At 40.3% G+C, this 23,853-nt stretch overlaps 1 protein-coding gene across 1 annotated transcript in view; it reads right to left on the bottom strand.

Annotated features, from left to right (window-relative positions):
• grapa (GRB2 related adaptor protein a) overlaps positions 1-21,694 on the bottom strand; it is a 33,812-nt gene extending 12,118 nt beyond the window's left edge. The window contains exons 1-4 of the mRNA XM_086154221.1: positions 21,346-21,694; positions 17,847-17,944; positions 16,461-16,580; positions 3,270-3,438 (exon numbers count right to left, since the gene is read on the bottom strand). Of these exons, the coding sequence (XP_086010347.1) occupies positions 3,270-3,438; positions 16,461-16,580; positions 17,847-17,944; positions 21,346-21,423 (465 nt within the window). The 5' untranslated portion in view covers positions 21,424-21,694. The remainder of the gene's footprint in view (positions 1-3,269; positions 3,439-16,460; positions 16,581-17,846; positions 17,945-21,345) is intronic.
• Between the last annotated feature and the right edge of the window lie 2,159 nt (positions 21,695-23,853).

Raw genomic sequence — 23,853 nt, 5'->3', positions numbered from 1 at the left:
AGAATCTGGGTTAAATCCTCTAATCCGCTTCCTGCCAAAAGTGTGTGTTTGATCACTCGTGTGTCTTATTGTCTCGCCGCTCCTTCTATATTTAGTCGGCGGCTTCTCGCCTTTCAGTCTTCCACTTTCCTCGGCTCGACAGAAGCTTTCGAGCGCTTCGGTTTAGTTTGGCTCCATCGTACCGCAAACCCCGCTGCTTTAGTCGAGGGTATTTTTAAAATTAGAATCCGACTGGACCTTCCGAGCGGCACGTCGGAGTGTAAGGCCATTACTCGGACGCGGTTCTGCTTTTTGAAGCACAAGAAATCAACGTGCTAAAGCGCAAACTCGAATCATTCTCATTAAAAAGTAGTGGCTGCAGCTTGGGTTTTCTTCAGATATGACCCTGGCTGTTTGACGATATCAAAAGAAAAAACAAAAGATCGACTGTTTAAATGTGAACGTTGTGACGCTATTTATCAGCAAAATACAATCTATAGCAACGACTCACTCTATTTGAAAAGGAATAAAGTGCTTATCTCGTACCTCGAGTGAGTCGAGGAACTTTAATGTGCTGTAACTTGCCTGAACCTGTTCTTTGACATTTATTCCTGCGTGGGAAATAGTAGAAAAACAAACACGCACACACACACACACAAACACACACACACACACCACCAGACAATTTTGATTTTAGGAAAAAGACACCTATTGCACTCAGCTGGACAATGAATATACACTATATGGCCAAAAGTATCGGCTCACCTGCCTTGACTTGTATATGAGCTTCAGTTCCATCCCAGTCCTAATCCATAGGGTTCAGGATGATGTGGGTCTAGAACAGCTTCAAGTCTTCTGGAAGGCCGTCCACAAGCTTCAGGAGGGGGTTTATGGACATTTCTGACCGTTCTTCCAGAAGCGCATCGGTGACGTTGGACCAGAAGGCCTGGCTCTCGGTCTCGGGTTGAGGTCTGGACTCTGTGCGGGCCAGTCAGACTCTGTCCTCCATGTCTTTCTGGATCTTGCTTGGTGCACTGGTGCACAGTCATGTTGGAAAAGGAAGGGTCCAGCTCCAAACTGTTCCCGTGGAATTGTCCACCATGTCTTGGTATGCTGAAGCTTTCACTGGAACTAAGGGGCCAAAAACAAGTCCACACCATAATCCCCCCTCCAGGGAGCTTCACACTTGGCACCATGCGGTCAGACAAGTAGCGTTCTCCTGGCGACCGCCAAACCCAGACGCGTCCATCACGAGAAGAAGCGTGATCGGTCCCTCCAGAGAAGGCGTCTCCACGGCTCTAGAGTCCAGTGTCTCCATGCTTTACACCACTGCATCCCAGCTTTGCGTTGCACTTTGGATGCAGCTGCTCGGACGTGGAAGCCCATTCTATGAAGCTCTCTGCTCACTGTTCTTCAGCTCATCTGAAGGACTCATGAAGTTCTTCACATGCTTGTAAGAGCAGTCTGCATGTCTGGGTGCTTGTTTTTATCCACCTGTGGCCGTGGAAGGGATTGGAACACCAGCTTTCAATTATTTGGATGGGTGAGCCAATACTTTTGGCCTTATGGCGTACACAGCCTCTCTGCAAAGACATAAACACCAGCCAGTATGTAGAGAGCTTTTTACCGGCGCGTTGCCATGGCGAGATGTCAAGACCAGAGGCCAGAGCCTATCAGCGCTGTTTCTACCTTTCAAATATGAGCGTTTTTTGGATCGAAGCAACTTCCAGACACAATGACTCAAAGCGGGAATCCATCTATAAGGGAAGATGGTCTTCCAAAAATGTGGGACAAAGAATCAGGAGACCAATTTAAATAAAATCTGGGAAATGTACCTTTTAAGTTCCGTTTGTGACAAAATCTTTGGTCAGTAGTTTTTTTAACCTCACGTCCCTTCATGTTTTTGCATTATTACCCACTTTGTTAACCACAGTTTGAACATTTTTGGGTTGTTAAAATGTCCAAGATACATGAAGCATCTGCTTTGATTGTGTCAATGTATTTTATAATGATGTTATAGTGATATTCAATCTAAATATATGCACGTTTATCAGTTTAAATGTGCTATGACGCCGTGTATCAGGAAATCCCTTTATGAGGTTATATCATAGTATTATACAAATATAATAAAGATATGATTATGTAATATGTATAAACTTAGAAAGCATATCCAGTTACTTTTCTACTTGTGTTGGAAATGTCAAATCTGCATATCTTAAATCTCATTTGAGTGATTCGTGTATATTTCTTTGGTAACGTTCAAATATGTTTCTGAAAGTTACTGGGTAGATTATTGTAAACAAAAAAAATCAAGCACGTAAACAAACGTATCTAAATCAGGACAAGCTAAAAAAACAAGCGCCATCGAGAAACCATTGTCAAAACATAAAAACCTTATGTATATTTTGTGCAAAGTTGCTGTGGCAGTTTAATAGTGACTGGTGCGGGTCATTGACATTGAAATGTGTTTTCTCGCAGGATGCCGTGTTTCCCCCCCGGCTTTCTGGCGCACACAACACACTCTGGTTCTCCTCCAAACACACACCTGACTCGTAACCGTTCAAAGTCGGCCGCGGCATTATAACAATTAGAAATGTCATCCGCGAATACGGCTTTAAAAAAATGCAAAGTAAATAAATAAAATGCAGTTTTAACCTAGAGTCAAAGCAAAAATTGAATACTTTTTAACACTCGAAATTAAATTGATGCATTTTTAAAGACATAAATTGAGAGAAAAAAAAAAAAATCACCTGTCGTTTAAAAGAATGAAGCGTTGCCTCGAGGCAACGCACAGAAAGCTGTGCAAGCAATGTTTTTTTTTTTTTTTATAAAGAAAAGTTTTCTGCAAGGTTTCATATCCCATAATGCAACCTTCGTATATTCCGTTTCTTTACGGCTCGTCCTGCAGTCGGCGTGCCAGAAGGAGGTACAAGGAGACAAAAAATTCACTCTCATTCTGGCTTCTGGGCCAGTTTAGGCCTCCGATGAACCTGCTGCATGTTTCGGGAGCAGGTGAGGAAACCAGAGACATGGGGAGAACATTCAACCTCCACACAGAAGGACCTCCTGCTGGAATCGAACCTTCTTGCTGGGTGGGTTTTACTCCCTCTGCTGCACGCTAGTAATTGCTAATTGCTTGTGCACGGAACAATTTGTTGGTAATCGTGGTTGAAATATACATAAATGCAGGCAGACATGAAGCAAATAACTTAAAAGCAGTGGACGAGAGAGGAAGCTCACACACACACACACACACACACAGATGGGGAAAAAAAAAAGGACACGCTTACTCTGGCGAAGTGTTCGGGGTCTCTCAGCAAGACGCTCCTCTCCTTGGCGATGCTGTTGCTATGGTAGAACTCCACCAATTCATTAAGAGAGGGGAAGAGCTCATCCCACACATAATACTGACCGCAGCGATCCTGCAGCACCTTGAAGTGCTGGACGTGGTCTCCATAGCTGCAGAAGAAGAGAGAGGAGTTTGAAAGAGCGAGACGAAGAAAAAAGAAAAGTGTTTTGACACGCTTTATAGCTACAGGCATGAAGGTAAATCCAAGCAGGTGAAACCTGGTCCTTCACAATAGTTGCTTATTTACCTTTCGGTGTTTCGGGTGCTTTACAACGTGACCTAAAATGTCATCTGGCTACTTTGGGTGCTTGTTTGTAATTTTTTTTTTTTTTTTTTTAGTTTCCCTGTAATACTAAGATGTAATTTTAGATTGAATCATTTTTTTATAATTTGATTATTTAAAAAAAAAAAAAAGAAAGGTGAGTTTTCACATTTATTTTCCTGTTTTACAAATAATTTTTGGTCATTTTTTTCACATTCTAAAAGTGACCCAATCTTGGTTTAAAGGAGCAAAAAGCAAAACATCAACATGTTGGGTTCATTTTTTTTCTGAAATATTTCAGCAATAATTTACAGAGACAAGCTTGAAAAATTGACCCCCAGTAATACTGAGAGGTAACTTTTGATTTAATCATTTTTTGATAATTTAATTATTAAAAAAAAAAAAAAGAAATTTTACTAATAATTTTTGGTCATCTTTTTCACATTCTGAAAGTGACCCAATCTTGTTTTAAAGGAAAACATCAACATGTTGGGTTCATTTTTTCTACAATATTTCAGCAATAATTTACAGAACCAAGCTTGAAAAATTGACTCCCAGTAATACTGAGAGGTAACTTTTGATGTAATCATTTTTTTTTTTAAATTAAATTATTTAAAAAAAAAAAAAAAAAAAAAAGAAAGGTGAGTTTTCACATTCATTTTCCTGTTTTACAAATAATTTTTGGTCATCTTTTTCACATCCTGAAAGTGACCCAATCTTGTTTTAGAGGAGCAAATAGCAAAACATCAACATGTTGGGTTTATTTTTTCTACAAGATTTCAACAATAATTTACAGAGCCAAGCTTGAAAAATTGACTCCCAGTAATACTGAGAGGTAACTTTTGATTTAATCATTTTTTTATAATTTAATTTAATTTTTTTTTTTTTTTTTTTTTTTTTAAGAAAAGTGAGTTTTCCCATTCATTTTCCTGTTTTAACAAATAAGAAAATAATTTTTGGTCATCTTTTTCACATCCTGAAAGTGACCCAATCTTGTTTTAAAGGCGCAAATAGCAAAACATCAACATGTTGGGTTTATTTTTTCTACAATATTTCAACAATAATTTACAGAACCAAGCTTGAAAAATTGACTTCATATATCCATGAATATTTGAGGTGTAAAATGTTGCATTTATTTGCCCTCTGCTGCACACTGACTCTTCAGAGCCCTCAGTGAGAAACCCAAGAGGTAAAAATAATGAAGATTGTACTCTGGGGAACGGAAAGTGTCCGGTTATACTATTATTTCTGACAGTTAATTTAATATTTGAAGGGACAGACTGCATTTTTCCCATTACAAGGGAGTACATTTGAAAAATGAAACCATTAGTTTACTTCATTTGAAAAGTGGAGTTCAGCTATTTCTTGAAACCCCAAGCGAACGAAACTGGAATTTGAGAAATAAATGTAGTGAAAGTCAGTCACTGACAATTACAGTAGACAATTTCGGCTTATATTGCGCTTTCACACCCGGCCGTTTAAAATTGCTTCACACTTGACGCCATTCATCCGTTCACAAGTTTGTGATTCTGTGATCTTGTCAAAACAGGACATAGTAATTAAATAAGAAGAAGAATAGGATGATAATAAATAATAATTGATCAAAAATAAAGATAAACTTAACGCACAACTACCTGGAGGAAGCGATACATTATGTGATAAAAATTATATTTGAGCTTGCAGTTTCTTCACAAATACACACACACACACACACACACACTTCATGCATATTGTTGTTTTTGAGACCCAAAACAAGCTGTCATCGGACATAAATCCCACAGGAAGTCAGTGTGTGTGTGTGTGTGTGTGTGTGTGTGTGTGTGTGTGTGTGCGTTCATGAAAACAGAAAAGTACAATAGTCTTTTCATCTATGAATCATTTTCTGGATCCAAAATAAAACTGCTGCATCTTGGATGTTTTTCAAAGCATAAAACACAGAATGTCAACGCGATTTTTAATGTTTCACCTTTCTTCGGCTGCGACGTTAAATAACCGTCTATATTTTTATGCCGAAATGCCGTCTGTGTCGGTGATTTTAGTGACACGTTCCAAATCTACCCGGCAGCGTGGAAGTGAAAAATAGATCACTGGGACTAAATAAATAAAATACTATAAATTAAGAAACAAATGCAACAGAGATGAAGGCCTTGTGATGATGATTAAAAGAGTTTAACCAGTTTTCAACGGCAATCATCGCCGCTTCTCCATCCTCAGCGCCGGTTGCTAAGTGACTTACCAGTTTGTCTTTAGAAATCTGGAAATCGCAACCATAATCACAGCGTTATGTAACTCCATGTTATTTGCAGGAAGTCAATACAAAACACCCCCATATTTCTAAACACATCACAGAGTAGGAGTGTGTTGGGCTCATATTAGTGATTGTTTGAATCTCTAGTTGTGTTTTTTTTTTCTGCTTTGTGGCGTATAGAAAGTGAATTGGTGGTGATTTGTCCTTGCAGCAAAAGAAAAGGTAAAATACTGGCAGGTGGATTGATACGAATCCCTCTGTTCAGGCTGGATTCCTGAAAATAATAATAAAAAACTGTAAGTCCTGGTTAAAAATCAGGGTAATTTTTTTTTTTTTTTTTTAAGGAGCATTTCTTTCTCTGTCTTTTTTCCAGCGACTGTTTTTGCCCCTGGGTTTGTTCTCTTTTCTATCTGACTTCTATCTCACTTTTTTTTTTTTTCCCTCCCTGCGGCTTTTCTTCACGTCTCAATCAGCTCCCTGACTTCAGCTTCTCAGCCGCCGCAACAAAAAAAAAAAAAAAAAAAAAAGAATTATTTGTACGAGCCTCGCCGTTATCCTTCATTATCTGGCACTTTCTGTTCGTGTTTCACGGCTCGGATAACGACATGCAAAAGACTCACACACTCTGAGTGTGTACATACACACTGTGCATGTTTTATTGTGATTTTAAGACAGTTATTAGTCTAATTATTTTAACGAATACATTTCTTCCCATGCATTTTTATGTTTTAGTGTCACCACTGCAATATTCAGTGTTGGAAACAACCTTAAATATCTGCTATTATATTAATTTACATTTCTCTGAGCTCTCTTATAAACCTTGGTTATTGGCGAAATATCATATATGAGCTTTATTTTTTTATCATGATCATAAGAGCTGCACAAATCTATCATCATAATACATATATAATCATTGTTGAGAAGACACAGGAGTTAATACAGTTTTTGTTCATGATATGAAATGACCAGTTTGTGCTTTTTATGGTATTGGGACAAAGGAAAAAAAGAAAAAAAAATCATTATATGACTTAAAAACCTTTGCGGTTGCTTAGGAAACACCCTGAGCTGCTCAGCAAGTCAAAGCAACAAGGAAATAAAAATAATCTCAAATAAAAGTTTTAAAAAAAAGGTTACCTTATTGAATAGACGTGCATAAACAGTGAGTTCACTTCTACAACATTGATTTTTTTTCAATGCTAATATTCGATTTTGACTCACATTGAGGTGTGTTTACCCAGATCGTTATATCAGACATGAAACCAATTATTTCCAAATGATATATATACATATGGTTACATCAGATGCGCACAAACACAGAAACCCAAACGCGCTCACAAAGTTCTCCCTTATCCAACGTAATTAAGGCCGGCGGCGATGGAGAGATTACGTTTCTTTTCCGAGCGGGAGGATACGAAACGCAGATTAAGAGAGAAAACGCGCGTGAGAAAACGGATTGAAAAAGAGAAAATGAAAAAGATGTGGCGATAGAAGGTGCCGATATGCACCGGAGAGGAGGACAAAAGTTATTTCTGACTTTAACTTTTACTCGGCGCCAGCACATTTCACGATGCATGAAGGTCATTCTCTCGACTTCCTCCGTCGATCTACTCTCACTTCCCCCTCCGTCCGAACCGTCCCTTTCTCCAATCGCATGTTGGGTTCGCTAAATCATTATAAATGTCAGCAATACACACACACACACACACTCGCGGTGACACCTCCAGCTGTCAGCTGTCTATAACTCCGTGTGTGTGTGTGTGTGTGTGTGTGTCGAGAGCAACGGCCGGTCATGTCAGACAGTTATCCATCTGCGTGCCTGCAGATCCTGTTGATTCACACGCTGCCTGTTGTTCGGCCGCAACTCGTATTTTTCCGTGTGGAACGACGTTTTACACCAAGTGTGAGCGTCGGACAGAAAAGAAAATGGCGTCGAGCAAAAGAGACGTTAAATTTGCTGATTTTGAAAGCGGTGAAGAGTGGAAAAGAGGTGAAGAGACGGGTCCAAGCAGGTTGGAGAAATGGGTGGAGAAAAGTGTCAGGGGTACCAAGAGATAGAAGAACATCAGCCAGAAGAAAAGGAAAGGTGTACAAGACAGTGGTGAGACCAGCGATGATGTTTGGACTAGAAACTGTTCCAATGACCAAAAGACAGCAGGCAGAACTAGAGGTTGCAGAGATGAAGATGTTGAGGTTAGGCACATGTTAGATGTTTTGGAGAGAAGGTCAGAGAAGCCAGACTGAGATGGTTGGGTCATGGACAGAGGAGGGATAGAGAATATATTGGTTGACGGATGCTGGAGTTGGAGGTCTAGAGGAAGACCAAGGAGAAGATTTATGGATATGAAGGTAGTTTGTGTGAGAGAGGAGGATCCAAAGAAAAGGGTCACATGGAGAAGGTTGATTTGCTGCGGTGACCCCTGACGGGAAAACCCCAGAGGAAGAGAAGAATTTGTCATACGGGGAACAGGACATGTATGACCGAGACAACATGATTACTGAGACGGTTTGGACATGGAACACTCCTCTGTTCTTGTCCAAACCATGGTGAAGATCTGGGTAGAAGGTTGCTGAAGGTGGAGCTGCCAGGCAGGAGGTCTGGAGGAAGACCGAAGAGAAGGTTTATGGACGTAGTGAGAGAAGATATGAAGGTAGTTGGTGTGAGAGAGGAGGATCCAGAGAATAGGGTTAGATGGAGAAAGTTGACTCGCTGTGGCGACACCTGAAGGGAAAAGCCCAAAGGAGAAGAAGAATCTGTCACAGGGGTGCAGGACATGTATGACCGAGACAAAGTGATGATTGAGATGAGCCGAAAGAAGAAGAAGAAGAAGAAGATTTTGAAAGCGGTGAAGAGAGAAAGAATCCATGATATCGGGAGAAGAATGGGTTTGGGGAAGAATGGGGGACAGCAGGTGGAAAGATGAGAAGTTAAGAACCCTCGCAGGGTTCTAATCATCTGATCAACTGATCAACTGATCAACTGATCAACTGATCAACTGATCAACTGATCAACTTGAGGCCTTCTCTGAGCCCATGCAATTCAACTCATGATTCTGTGTTTCATTAAGGTTAAATCTGGGGTGAAATAAACCGGGGGTTTAACTGCTATTTTAACCGTACGGTCCTTCCTTGCAGCCGTCCACCTGATAGCGTCACGGCTAAACCCAGACGCTCTTCCTTGTTTTCAAATTTTTAACCGTTTTAACCGATGTAATTGTTGATTAAAAATCAACCAAGAGACTCTTCATAAGGAGAACGAGCCACTTCCTACTGTAGGTGTTGCAAGTCCAGTCAGCTTTTATTGTCACTTCCTTTCACATACAAAGGAGTTGAAATGATGTTTCTCACAATCCCGGGCGTCGACAGAGACGGGACAGAAATAAAAACGCAAGACAGGACAACAAACAGTAATGTTGTGTTTTGATCAAGTGTAGCAAGTGTAATAAAGAACATTTATCCCGAGTTACTTCTGAAACCAGAAAGGAGTGAAGTCTAAAACAAAATGCCGGCGTGCCGTGCAGTGCAGGCACGTCAAGAGAGATCAGGCGTCATCGGCGGCGACGAGGGTGCAGGTAGAACAAGGAGGGGGAATCAAGTCTGCAACGCCTGAAAGAAGAGAAACACCTCGGACACCCGAAGCGTCTTGAGCCTCAACACAGTCTTTCTTTCTTCTTCTTCTTCTTTTGGCTTTTCCCTTCAGGTGTCGCCACAGCGAGTCCACTTTCTCCATCTAACCCTATTCTCTGGATCCTCCTCTCTCACACCAACTACCTTCATATCTTCTCTCACGACGTCCATAAATCTTCTCTTTGGTCTTCCTCCAGACCTCCTGCCTGGCAGCTCCAACTCCAGCATCCGTCTACCAATATATTCTCCATCCCTCCTCTGTCCATGACCCAACCATCTCAGTCTGGCTTCTCCGACCTTCTCTCCAAAACATCTAACATGTGCTGTTCCTCTGATGGACTCATTCCTGATCCTCTCCATCCTGGTCACTCCCAAAGAGAACCTCAACATCTTCATCTCTGCAACCTCCAGCTCTGCCTGCTGTCTTTTGGTCATTGGAACAGTTTCTAGTCCAAACATCATCGCTGGTCTCACCACTGTCTTGTACACCTTTCCTTTTCTTCTGGCTGATGTTCTTCTATCTGACACTTTTCTCCACCCATTCCAAGCTGCTTGGACCGTCTCTTCACCTCTTCTCCACACTCTCCTACGCTCTGGACTGTTGACCCCAAGTACCTGAAATCCTCCAGCTTCTTGATCTCCACTCCCTGTAGCCTCATCGTTCCACCCGAGTTCCTCTCATTCACACACATATATTCTGTCTTGCTGCGACTAACCTTCATTCCTCTCCTTTCCAGAGCATACCTCCACCTCTCTAGATGTTCCTCCACCTGTTCTCTGCTCTCACTACAGATCACAATGTCATCTGCAAACATCATGGTCCATGGAGATTCCTGTCTAACCTCATCTGTCAGCCTGTCCATCACCACTGCCAACAAGAAGGGTCTCAGAGCTGATCCCTGATGGAGTCCCACCTCCACCTTCAACTTCTCTGTAAAACAAACAACACGACAGGACGTAGCGTTTCCTTTAGCGTGCTACACGTCACGCCTGACACGGCGACGGCCGCAGGTGACGGACATCTGCAAGGCAAGATGGCGGCTCTTCCATCCAAGCTGTGGAGACTCTGGATTTACCCTGGACCATCACGTACAGAGACATGCAACCAGAGACCAAATAAATAAAACAAAACATAACGTTCACCCTCTCATTCACACGTCTGGGACGTTAGGGGTTTCCAATCAACCTGCTGGACGTTTGGAGGAGGTGAGATAAAACCAGATATCCTGGAAGAAACATGCAAACAACCTTCTTGCTGTGAATGATTATTATTCAAATCATTATCATTATTATTGTCACTTACACAACTTGTTATACCGTTATTACTGCTGTTATAATCATTTTTACAAGTAGTAGTCATAGTTGAGGTTGACTCATTATTCATAATGCTGCCTCGCACGTCTGCCTTGATTGTCCCAAAGTACAAAATAAAATAATATATATAATAACAGAAAGATTGTAAGCTTTCAAGAAAAGCCAAAATCGTACAGATCAATCCAGGCTAGTTCTGTACAATTTATAGCGGTGTTTGCGGCACATCTTAAGTTTTTTTGTTTTAAAGTAAATGTGCTTCAAATGAAGAAAGAGGCTTTTTCAGGATTTCAAACATTTACTAATGTATTATTTTTCACATGTTATTTTAAAGGAAGCTACGGCTTCAACACGGGTTCCCGGAAATTGAACTATGAAATTAAAACGATCGAAATCAAAAATGAAAATGAGCTTCAGAGAATGTCACGACTCCCCGGCGATAGTTTGGGTTCTTATTTGATGCGGCGATAAAACAAAAAAGTTATCAATCTATTTCCTTGTTGAATAAACATTTTTCAACCTAAAGCGTGTTCAGTAACATGAGTTAAGTTCAAATTTGTTGTGGAAACTGGATTCTCTGCACAAAATAATTGATCCGTCAAGATCATTTTTCTCTGCACTCAATAAAACTTCCAGTCAAATGTACGTCATTTTTGCAATTCATTCACTGGACGATTTATTGCCAGGTAGAAGCGTTAAAAGTCCTTAACTTTCAATTCAAGTTGCATTTCTTGTATCTCGCCTCGACTTTATCGGCACCCGCGATTTTTTCTCGCCGTTTTTCCAACGCCTCGTGCAAATAAGTCTTCCATTATGCCGATGACGCGCCGCTGAGCTAATCCAATGTACTTGTATCTGAAGGGTGTTGGAGAGTCACTTACTGTGAAATTACCCCCTAACTGGTGACATTCACAGGACACTGGATTCATGGTGAGTTACTCAAAGCTTCCAAGAGATTATGCAGCTGTAAAATAAGCGCCGCCGAAGGGTCACGTCGCCGCGATGGCTCCTCCTTGGAGTAATGACCCCAATAAGGGGCCGATAATGACCGACGGCCGGGAATCTGACAAAAGGGCCCGACTCAGCACTTGCCGCGGGAGCCGGCGGCGAAATGTGAGGTCGTGTAAAATCGATTTGCGTCTCGGACCGACTTAAGCAGCAGCTTACCGACATCGCTGTCGGATCGCAAGTGATGTTCAGTCTCGAGGTACAAAAAGTTATTCGAAAACTGGCATTCTGCTTCGATCCGGATGCTCGTTTGAATCGTGAGGGTTTTTTTTTCTATATTATTTTCAGCGTTACAGAAATCCTCACTGGGATTAATGTGATAACTGTCTTTGTAAAAAAAAAAAAATTTAATAAAAAAAGAAATGTAAAAAATTGAAAATAAAAAAAAAAGATGACTGTCGGGATTTTTTTGGCCGAGCCTATTTGATAAATTAAAAAAATATTTAAATTATCAATGAAAAACAGACAGTAACCTTGTCAGGACAGGACAACAAATAAAAGTTAAAAAAATAAAAATAAAGGTAAAGTGCTAACACCTTGAGATATGAAATATGAGGTTGATTTTCATTTTTTTTCACAACATCTCTCTCACACACACACACATACACACACACACACACACACACACACACACACACACACACACACACACACACACTAATAATGTGTGGTGTTGCTTTTTAGAGCCAATCTAAACTGTCATTGTATTTTTTTTTTTGTTCTTCTTGGCCCAAAGCCATTGGAGAAAGATGTCACAGGAAGTCAATATTTGTGTGTGTGTGTGTGTGCGTGTGTGTGTGTGTGTGTGTGTGTGTGTGTGTGTGTGTTTGTGTGTAGAAGGCCTGGCCACGAGAAGGGAAAGACAAAGTCTATGAGATAATTACAAGAAACCCGAACCACAAGTGGCATCTTTGTTTCAGCAAAGAATAGATTGACGGTTGAATCTTCTGCTACATGATGATCTTTCTGAAAGTTTATTTTAAGCTAAAATGATGCTTATCGGTTCTCTGCTTTATATCTATATTTCTGTGTTTAGTGTTGACAAGGTGCTGCATTCATTGGAGCGTGTTGTGCACGTGACTCCAATGAGTGATATGAAAACCATGGGCTCAGCAAGATTGAGGAAGTTAGATTTTCCACTTCACCAAAAACCCCTTAATCTCTAAAAACAAAACTCTGCACCAACAGAATGAAACATAACAAAACATGCTACGCAAATGAAAAGTAATTATATTTAATATCACATTCATATGAAATAATTACATTTAGCGCTTCATATTGCAACGCTGAGAAGGTCAAATTTGATGGGGATCAGGGTCAGAACATGTGTTAATATTCCAAGCACTGCCTAATAGTTCAGCATAAGAATAGAAGTAAAAGCCACGTTGAAAGAAGTGTTTATTTTTCTATGAAAATCTTGATGAAATATTTGTCCTTCAATGTTACGTAACATACGTAGTTACATAACATATGGAGTAATAGTAACGCATGTCTGTGTGTGTGTGTGTGTGTGTGTGAGGCAGCATTGTGAAAACAAAATGGACCCTTAAACTCCTTCTATCAGTCCAGCTGTGCATTGCTTTGCTCCACTTTCCTAAAATAAACTACTAAATAACCCATTGGGACGGATTCACCGGCGTCTGACGTTCGTCCCCAGGAGCAAATTCTTTCATAACCACCTCATCACACCTTAAACAGACGGTCTGAGGCCAAAAACAAAAAAAGCTGTCCGATTGGTCATCGATTTCTTCGAGATGTATTTATTAATTTTCATTTTTATCTATTTATTGTCATCATTCTTGTAATTCTTGCAACCAAAGATAATATGATCAATAACTCATTACTGATGCATTAATATATATATATATATATATATATATACATATACACACATATATATATATACACACACACATGTATATATGTATATATATATATATATATATATACACACACACATATATATGTATGTATATATATATATATATACACACATGCATAAATGCATATATATATGTACATATATACATGTGTGTATATATGCATATATACATATATATATACACATGTATATATGTATATATATGCATATATGTATGTATATATATATATACAGTATATATTAAATTTAATTCAAATATATATATATACATATATATGTATGCATATATATATATATATATATATATATATATATATATATATATGTATATGTGTGTGTATGTATAAACATGTTTTTTTACCCACTCACAAACATACATACGCAGACACGCAGATACACATTTGTTTTTCTTTGTTAGATATTAATTATTTAGCTATTTATCTATTTTATCTTTTGGCTTAAAAATTCAAGCTTCTGACGACACATAGAAAATCAACACGCGAAAAAATAACAAGATTAAAAAGTAACACAAAAAAATGCCCACATGACTTATTGATATGATTGACACCAACAATTTATTTTTGATAGAATTCAAAAATTAAAGAATAAAATAAAACAAAAGAAATAAATAAATAAATTAAAAAATATATATATAAAAAAAATTAAATAAATAAAAAATAAAAAAAATAAATAATAATGATAAAGAATCAACTAGAAAAATAGCAAGAAACCTAAAAGTGTACAAAAACTGTCTCCCCTGCGTGTGAATGTGAGGTTGTGAGACGACGGCATCACGACATTTGAATGTCGCTCGAATTTTCCTCGTGTTTCCTGTAAAGCTGAGCAACGACGCAGCTGCAGAGACTGAACTCGCTCTCCATCGCGTCCAAACCACCGGGGGATCAATAAAAAACATTATGACGAGGGAACGAGAGCAGAACAAGATGCCTAAAGACCCGATGACGGACTCCTTTCAAAGACAGCGTTCGGGATTCAAACATCAGAAGGGATGAAGCGACGTTTCTATTTCGGTCTCAACTGCTGTCTTTAAAGATAAAGACGCTTCCGATCAACAAAAGCTTCATTTCAAAACGGAAACGTATTCGTTTTATAAAGGCGAAAAAAGTGGGGCATTAGTCTGCAACAAAGAACCCGACCTGCTCAGGCAGCCGTTCGGCTCTTGGCTCGTCTGAAACACAATCCGGTTTCACAGAGACGTTACAGCCGGACGGAGCCCAGAGTCCAGCCGTCACTGTGGATGCTGCCAAAACCTCTTCTCTGACAGCTCGGACCACACACACACACACACACACACACACACACACACACACACACACACACACACACACACACACACACACACACACACACACACACACACACACACACCTGACCCAATTTTAGTCTACGCCAAACAAACAGACAAAAACTAGTAGACTCTCCTCTCCTCCTTTCCTCACTCCTTTCCTTTCCTCCTTTTTTTCTCTCCTTTCCTTTCCTTTCTTTTCCTTTCCTTTCCTTTCCTTTCCTTTTCTTTCCTCTTCTATCCTCCTTTCTTTCCTTTTCCTTTCCTTTCCTTTCCTTTCCTTTCCTTTCCTTTCCTTTCCTTTCCTTTCCTTTCCTTTCCTTTCCTTTCCTTTCCTTTCCTTTTCCTTTCCTTTCCTCTTCTATCCTCCTTTCTTTCCTTTTCCTTTCCTTTCCTTTTCTTTTCCTCTCCTTCCTTTCCTTTCCTTTCCTTTCCTTTCCTTTCCTTTCCTTTTCCTTTCCTTTCCTTTCCTTTCCTTTCCTTTCCTTTCCTTTCCTTTCCTTTTCCTTTCCTTTCCTCTTCTATCCTCCTTTCTTTCCTTTTCCTTTCCTTTCCTTTCCTTTCCTTTCCTTTCCTTTCCTTTCCTTTCCTTTCCTTTCCTTTCCTTTCCTTTTCTTTCCTCTTCTATCCTCCTTTCTTTCCTTTTCCTTTCCTTTCCTTTTCTTTTCCTCTCCTTTCTTTCCTTTCCTTTCCTTTCCTTTCCTTTCCTTTCCTTTCCTTTCCTTTCCTTTCCTTTCCTTTCCTTTCCTTTCCTTTCCTTTCCTTTCCTTTCCTTTCCTTTCCTTTCCTTTCCTTTCCTTTCCTTTCCTTTCCTTTCCTTTCCCTCACCTTCTCTTGACAACAAATCCAGGACAATTTGTTCCACAGCCTGAGAAGCCAACATGGAGCCACACTTTGTCCACCGGGTCCAGACCCTGGACCCCTGACCCTGGACCCTGGACCCTGGACCCTGGACCCTGGACCCTGGACTCTGGACCGCGGCCCCCTGACGCGGCGCCCGGCCGGCAGCCACCAGCTCCCCAGCTCCCCAGCTCCCCAGCTGACCTCCAGCATCCACAGCCGTGAGTTTGGTCGGCAGCTCCGACTGTCAGGGCTCATCAGCGGCTGCAGAACCCTGGTGTGCAGGACAGGATGAGCAGCAGCTGCCCGTCTTATCCTGCACCCAACACCTTAGAGTCCTGCTCCGTCCCTCCGTCTGATGCTCTGATCCAACGCCACATTGCGCAATTGCCACATATTCCCCTCCCCGACACACACACACACACACACACACACACACACGTGAAATGCACTGATGGCCCAGAGACAAAAGTGGACATTTATTGGAATGCGTGGACGGTGATGAGACAAATACACTTTTATTCATCCCCGTGGAGAGATGTATGAACACACATTTGACCAGGAGCGGCTTGTGAATGAGTGTGTGTGTGTGTGTGTGTGTGTGTCCCGCGCGCACGTGCACGTGCATGCATTCATGCAGATTGGTCCTACCTGACTGACATGGAGAATTCTCCCGGAGCACTTTCGCTTTCTCGAACCAAGAATGCTCCGCACTCCCTGTTTCGGAGCCGACTTTCTGCCACGCCGCGGGATATACGACCCGCAAACCAGCTGTGGGCAAGAGGGAAAACACAAAAGGGGGATAAGATTATTTATTATTCCTTTTTGTGGCGCTGAATCCATTACTTTCAGTTGCATCCACCGTTTGGGGAAATGTACTGACTTAGAATGCTTTCAGATTAAACACACGATGCACTTCAGATTTGCAAAATACAGGCAAAATAAGCACATTGAACCCCAGTAGATGCGTCAAATTACACCTTTTTCCAGGTGAACTTTGGTCATTTTTGACAATTTTCTGCAACATTTTTCATATAAATGTGCAAAACATGCACAGGAAGTGATTTGCATTTTCTCTTGTAAAAGTGATGACATCACATATCATCACATGTAAACGTGTGATCTCATGTTGAAAATATTTGGATGTGTAAAAATAACACATGATGCGTAATGTCATGTTTTTTTTTTTTTTTGCTTTTGATTCGTGATGAGACTATAAAAGTGGGAAATAACAAAAGCGTTGATCATAATTGAAAGACTGGTTTATAAAGACCTAAAATTAGTATGTTTTAGAAGTTATTTTTAAGCACGCTGCTAAATATGCTCCCAAAATGCTGGATTTTGAGTGTCAGCTTTGAAATGAGAGCAATAGAAGTCATTATCCATCCCAGTTTTTCACTAATTAGTATCTCGAGTGTGAAGTTTGTTGATATTTAAGGCACGAAATTATGAAATATCGCTTTTTTTTTCTCCAAAATAGCGTCTGGTTTGATGATTCAAAGACTAATGGGGGAGGTCAAATTATACTGCCGTCTTCATCTAGGTTGTGAAACCGTTTCCTGTTCAGTCCGTAAATCTCATACGAAATGAGAATGACAGAAGAGAAAGCCAAACGCACACGTGCACGTGCACAAACACGCACGTCCAACGCATTTCCCGAAGGTTTGTTCATTAATGAGCCAGAGCCGTCAGTTGGGTTTGTCGCTGCTAAAACAGAGCCCAGCTGGTGCATGAGCATCTGATGGAGATTGAGGCTGTACCAGCAGCTTCACTGTAAACACACACACACACATGCACACACACATGCACACACACACACACACATGGCTAAAGTGTGTGTGATTATATAAGGCAGTGTATGAGTATGGGGAGGCTACAGATGTCCAAAGCGGAGCAGCAAATGCCTGAAGCTGCACACACTCGCTGATAGGCTGTTTAGATAAACCAGTGCAATGTGTGAACATTATTCAGCTATTTTACAAATGCATAGAGCGTATGTGTGTGTGTGTGTGAGTGTGTGTGTGTGTGTTTACTTACGCGTGCGGCTTCAAGTTGATGTAGTTTTTTGGCACAAATCCTTTTCTGTTGTGGAGCTCAGCTGTGTACCAGTTAGGATCATCTTCCATGTTAGTGATCTGTGACCGAGAAAGAGATACACAAGCACACACACACACACACACACACACACACACACGCGCGCACACACACACATGCACACACATATGCCTAAATGAAACATTGCCCATGTCAACTCAGGCTATTACTGTTGTGTGAAAGGGTCAGTATAATTCTTGTTCTCTGTCCATGTGGCTATCAATCATGTTCCTTGTGTATTTTTAACAGCTCCATCCATCTTTATGCGGCAAAGAGTAAACAAAGATCACCAGCAAATGCGAGAATACTTTACCGACACACACCCGAGGACCGACAAATTAGTGCGGGTTGAATAGCGTCAGCGTGGAGAAGTAATTCCACAATTTAAGAGATATTATAAGTATCGCACTTGGAATTTTTACGATCAGTAAATGGATGTTATTTAGCTAAGATTTATTGTCAATCAATAAGACTAATATTGCTAGATTGATTTCTGATCGCTACCAGCAATGAAAGGAAAGGCAGGCTTCACGCTATCATAAATAGCGCGTTTCATCCATTTCCCGTCCTTGTCAGTCCTCAATCTACATCTTTTGTCATGTTGTATTTACATTGTCATCCGTCCAAGACGTTTTTTTTTTTTTTTTCTCCTATTTTGCCATTTTGGTATCTGATGTTATCCAATCCAAAAGCCCCGAAATCCGATTGGATTATCTTTCTCCTCGAGCTCAACCCCGACAATATGGTTAGCGGTTTGATGGATCGAAAATTCCTCCGTGTCTGAAACGGATCCCGCCAGTAAAGACTCGTAACAACTCGAGCTCGATGTCGCCCGTCGCTCAAAAAGTTTCCCCGTTCATTTCACGCACTGACTATTTTAATGGAACTGCACGCGTGCAAAATGGAGCGCACGTACGTAATGATTAACTGCCTCTGCGATCGCTGTTCAATCACAGAAATGACGTTTCGTGGCCGGAAGTCACTTGTTGTTTTCTCCGATTTTTCACTTTGACGAAAAAGGTAAAGAAAGAAAATCATCTCCTTCCCGTTTTCTGAATCCGTTCTTTGGATTTTTGTAAAAAAAAAAAAAACCCGAGTCCAGGTTGGAAAATTCAAATTCAGGTTGGAAATTTTGATTTCACGCCACCCTGACTTGTAATCTTTACATCTGGAGTTTTTTTTTTTTTTTTTTTGGCGCTCGCCAAAGTGCTACCAAAAGCGTGAAGACAAAATGAATCGCTTTTGTTATTTGCTTATAAGTCAGCGAAGGTCTGCGTGCTGAGGGTGGCAGGGGGTTTTAGCCGTTGGAAACATAAAACCGTTCACTTATTCATTCAAACATCTTGGCAATTTATCATTTTATCGATTTATCCTTTTGGACGGAGCGGGGAAACCGTAGCACCCGGAGAAATATCCTGCAGATGAAGCGAGAAGGACGAAGTAGCCCAGCTTGTGATATCGTGAGTGCGACTCTTTAATTTTATTTATCTATTCAATCATTTATTTTTATTTCATTATAGCCAAAGCAACGGCTAAAAGCTAAAGCTTTAAGGAGATAAATAGATAAATTGTTGATTCGTGTCAAACATCGAAACCCGACATGGTCTTTGCTCTCCCGCGCTTCTTCATAATCGTACTTTATACGCGATTAAGCTCCAAAAGTGCAATCTTGCTGTGCTTCAAAGAAAGAATGAAATAAATCAAATTTATTCTAATTGAAAGTTGGCACTGGATGTAAACATCTGAAGTAAATACTTAATGAGGCTGAAAAAACACGGTGCGGTTTGGTTTCGAAAGAAAAGATGAATAATACATTCATTTCTGCAGCTGAGGTGTTTACACAATTGATATTTAATGCTGGAAATCAATGAGATTTATCTTTATATTTATCTGCTTTATATTTATCAGCTATTTCTTGGATTTGAGCCTTTTTCTGCTGGTCGGAGACCACCTTTGTCCAAGAATCTGAATTTGTCGTGACTGTTCTGGTACAACGGGATGATTCTGCAGGGAAATCTGGTCAAATAAAAGATAGAAACTGCTAAATTCAATAATGACTCAGAGCTCTTTTGTTTGAGGCAAGAACAATTTGTTTCAGGGAGCCCAAAATAAACAACAAAACAGAGTAGTTCTCAACCTCGTACCACCCCGTGTCCTCATATGAGGACATGACATTTTGAATTACAGTGAGATATCATTTTTTCAAGCACCTGCTTGTGATTGCAAAGACAAATGACGCCGTTGGGTGTAAAACATCGTGGAAGCACTCGGTGAAATTAACTGGATGTAAAATTGCGACCGTTCATTCATTCATTCATTCATTCATTCATTCATTCATTCATTCATTCATTCATCATCTGTGTGAACGGGTCGCCGGTCGATCACGGGGCCATTTATGGAAACGAAGAACCGTTATTCGCTCGCTCATTCGCACCTCTGGGTAATTTAGGATTATTTTAAGCCCCGCAGACGCGGGGAGATGATGCAAACGCCACGCAGAGCGCTAACCAACGCATTGAGGACCATCAAAATCAAATATGGTGGATATCGGATGACAGCGAAAATATTAAATTCAGTTTTAATGTTTTATTTGGGGGTCAAAACACTGTTACCCATTTGAATAACCCCCATTATCTCCCTATGATGGAAGCCTTTATTTCCTTCGTGTTGAAAATAACCATTGGATATTAAAGCGTTACCAGATGTTTTATTTGGGGTTTACATTTCAGAATCAAGTACATGATGGGATCTGGGTGTACTTTGCTTTAATTTGACTCGAGTTAGTACGTTTTGTAACATATTTTTTCGGTTGTGTCTCGCTTACACATAATCACGCACACGGTCATTAACACACATTGCAGAATTTAAAGCATTTTGTCTTTGCACCACCTCGTGCTACAACTCACTTAAAAAAAAAGATAAGATAAGGAAATTAGCCGCCTTCATTCATGTTCCACCGAGTTGAATAGAGACACAACTGACAAATGTCTTTAAACACTTGCAGTGAGATATTTTTATGAATAAAAGAAATAGATTTCCATGTTCCATTTTCTCAAACGTGCAGAATCTGATTTGGACACTCAGGAAGACCCAAAAATGAGAAATCATGGAGGGAAGGTGTCGTGCCTTCTGACCGGTGGTGGAAACAAACCTTCACCAGCTGCATCACATTCTGGAGGACTGAGGTTTTTTAAAAATTTCAAATTTTATTCAGATGTTCACCACCGACAACTTTCTATCACAGAAACTCCAGCTGAGCAGGAAATGCACGTCCAAATGTGGTAAGAATAGAACTACAAACATCAAGTTGAGCATGACTCATATGAACGTTCCCAGCGTGGATTCATTCTAACACAGATTTTTCCTTCACCGTCCATTTTTTTCCCTTTTTTAACTTTGCAATCAAACCATATAAACGCATAAATAAACAAAAATGACATACCTTGAGCATATCTCCTTTGTTGAAGCTGAGTTCATCCCCTTCTGTGGCACGAAACGTATAAAGTGCCACCGCCTCCATTCCGAAACCCCCCGAACACTCACACACTCACACACATACACACACTCGCAAACTCTTTCGAGCACAAACTTTAAGACCTCGCCACCCACCGACGCCACCTCCACGGATGAGTCAGAGGGAGATATAGATCGTGGGGGGAAAAAAAAAAAAAAGAAGAAGATGCGCGGAAATAACGCAGAGAAGAAATAGAGGTTTCGTCCGGCGAGCCGCAGAGAGTCGGAGCAGGAGGACGGAGGCAGGATCTGCTCGCTGGGTGGAAAACACACGACTGGCTGCTGCTCAGCAACACATCGCCATGAGTAACATTCTCAGAGAGAGAGAGAGAGATTCAAGCTAGAGAGGCAGCAGAGTGGGAGGCACTTCCTGAGTGGATATTTGTCACGCTGAGTCGCTGTGACTTCTCTGGACTCTTGAGTCCTTGTCCTGCTTGCAAAGTGCAGACCTTCTAACATGCAGGAGCAAAAAAAAAAAAAGAGGAAGAGACAATTTTATTGTTTATATAACAGTGGTTCTTAACCTTGTCGGAGGTACTGAACCCCACCTGTTTTACATGCGCATTCACCGAACCCTTCTTTATTGGATGGAGGATCGGTTCGTCGATGGGTACAAAGAACAGGCGGAGGAGCCTTTTCATGGAATCTGGCTCCCTTCACCTTGAATCCAGCAAGCGCTATGTTCTTGTAGCTCCCATCTCCATGCAGCTGAAGGAAGCCTTCCCTTAGTTTTGCCGGCGCTGGACTAGAATTGCTCATCTTGTCTTTGCAAATCATGCCGTTAGGACATCGATTCCAATCGCGTTCCGTCGTACATGTGAATCCGTATTGTACGTGTTCTTCTTTTTTTGCCCGACATGATTAGTATGAAGGGATTAAAATATTAAGAAAGAAATCACATGACGTACCATCACGACAGTCACAAGTTACTACAACTGAGCGCGCCGAAATCCCTGCGGCACGGATAGGCTAAGCTATGTAGCGTGATCACCTGCAGCCGGTGATGTCATCACCAATGTGCGTCTTGACCTCCGCCGAACCCCAGGTTAAGAACCACCGTTATATAACCACAACATCCACACACATGCATTTTGATTATCTGGTAAGTTTTATTGCATGTGATTAGAAGGTCAACTTATTTATTTGTTCACTGTGTTATTGTAAATTCCTTCGGTTTGGTTTCTTGCATAATTTAAGGACAAAGATTTAAAATCAGGACTACGGATGAGATGATGATGATGAGATGAGAACAACTTTATTTATCCCCAAGGAAATTGTTGTGCCAGAGTTTCAAGTAAAAACATAACAGTAATGGATAATAGTAGGAGGGAGGAAGAATAAGAAATACAATGAAATATAAATGGTCTTAACTGTTAACTGTAATGTGATGGAAATTAGCTATGAGCTATAATCTGGTACAGACATCTCTGCCTCTGTGCTTAATGTATTTGTACACTGTCCCGATAAACCTCTAAACAACAAAAAACAAACATGATTTTTAAAAGCAGTGTTTTTTTTTTCCCATATGAAGGTGATACATAGCCTTTTTTTTGCTTTCAATTTTAAGTGAATATATTGACTTCATTTACTTCAACAATTTCCTTCGGGATAAATAAAGTTGTTCTTATTCTTATTCTTATTCTTATTCTTATTCTTATTCTTATTCTTATTCTTATTCTTATTCTTATTCTTATTCTTATTCTTATTCTTATTCTTATTCTTATTCTTATTCTTATTCTTATTCTTATTCTTATTCTTATTCTTATTCTTATTCTTACTTGCTCAGCTCTGGCTGATTCCCACCCTTCACAACTCTGGTGGAGAATTGATCCCATTACAAGAAGCAAAATGTTTAATTTTTTACATTTTATTTTAAATATTTAGCTTGTGATTAATCCATGCTATGCTCTTTTTTGTTTGCTTGTCATTTATGTTATATTCATATTTTTCAGACCTGATTTTCAGTCTTGCTGATGCAGAAAGTAAACTAACCGGCTCACCAGGATGCTCCAAATTGCTGCATTTATTTAGCAATTTTATTCTAACTGCATCCACAGTGTCTTATATTGGGTAACTATTTCAATATTTACATTCTAGCCAGGATATAAAAGATTAAAATCGTACCATGGTGCACCTCTTACAGCACAATATCATTTTAGCTTTGCAAACCAGTGGACAGAGGAGAACATTTAAGGAGGCTGCTAATGTTCTTCATCTGTAAAGCTATTTTTCGCATTTTTACATCACGCGAAGCTGCATTTGGTTTAAAATAACACATTCAGGGCTCATTGTTAATGAAAGGCTAAGTTATAAATGTTGGAGCCAGAGGCTGCCAGGGAGCCTCTCCTTGACTCGGTAGTTCGATTCGAAAAATAAAAACCATACCTTTCACGCACGTATATGACTGCTTCACAACCCAACCCAAGAGGTTTATTTT

Source organism: Fistularia commersonii, chromosome 10 (genome assembly GCF_037954325.1).
Source record: "Fistularia commersonii isolate RoL2024-O1a breed Wild chromosome 10, RoL_Fcom_v1.0, whole genome shotgun sequence".
In the NCBI taxonomy this organism is placed as follows: domain Eukaryota; kingdom Metazoa; phylum Chordata; class Actinopteri; order Syngnathiformes; family Fistulariidae; genus Fistularia; species Fistularia commersonii.
Note: the sequence above shows the minus strand (reverse complement) of the source record. Positions and strands in the feature narration are given on the sequence as shown.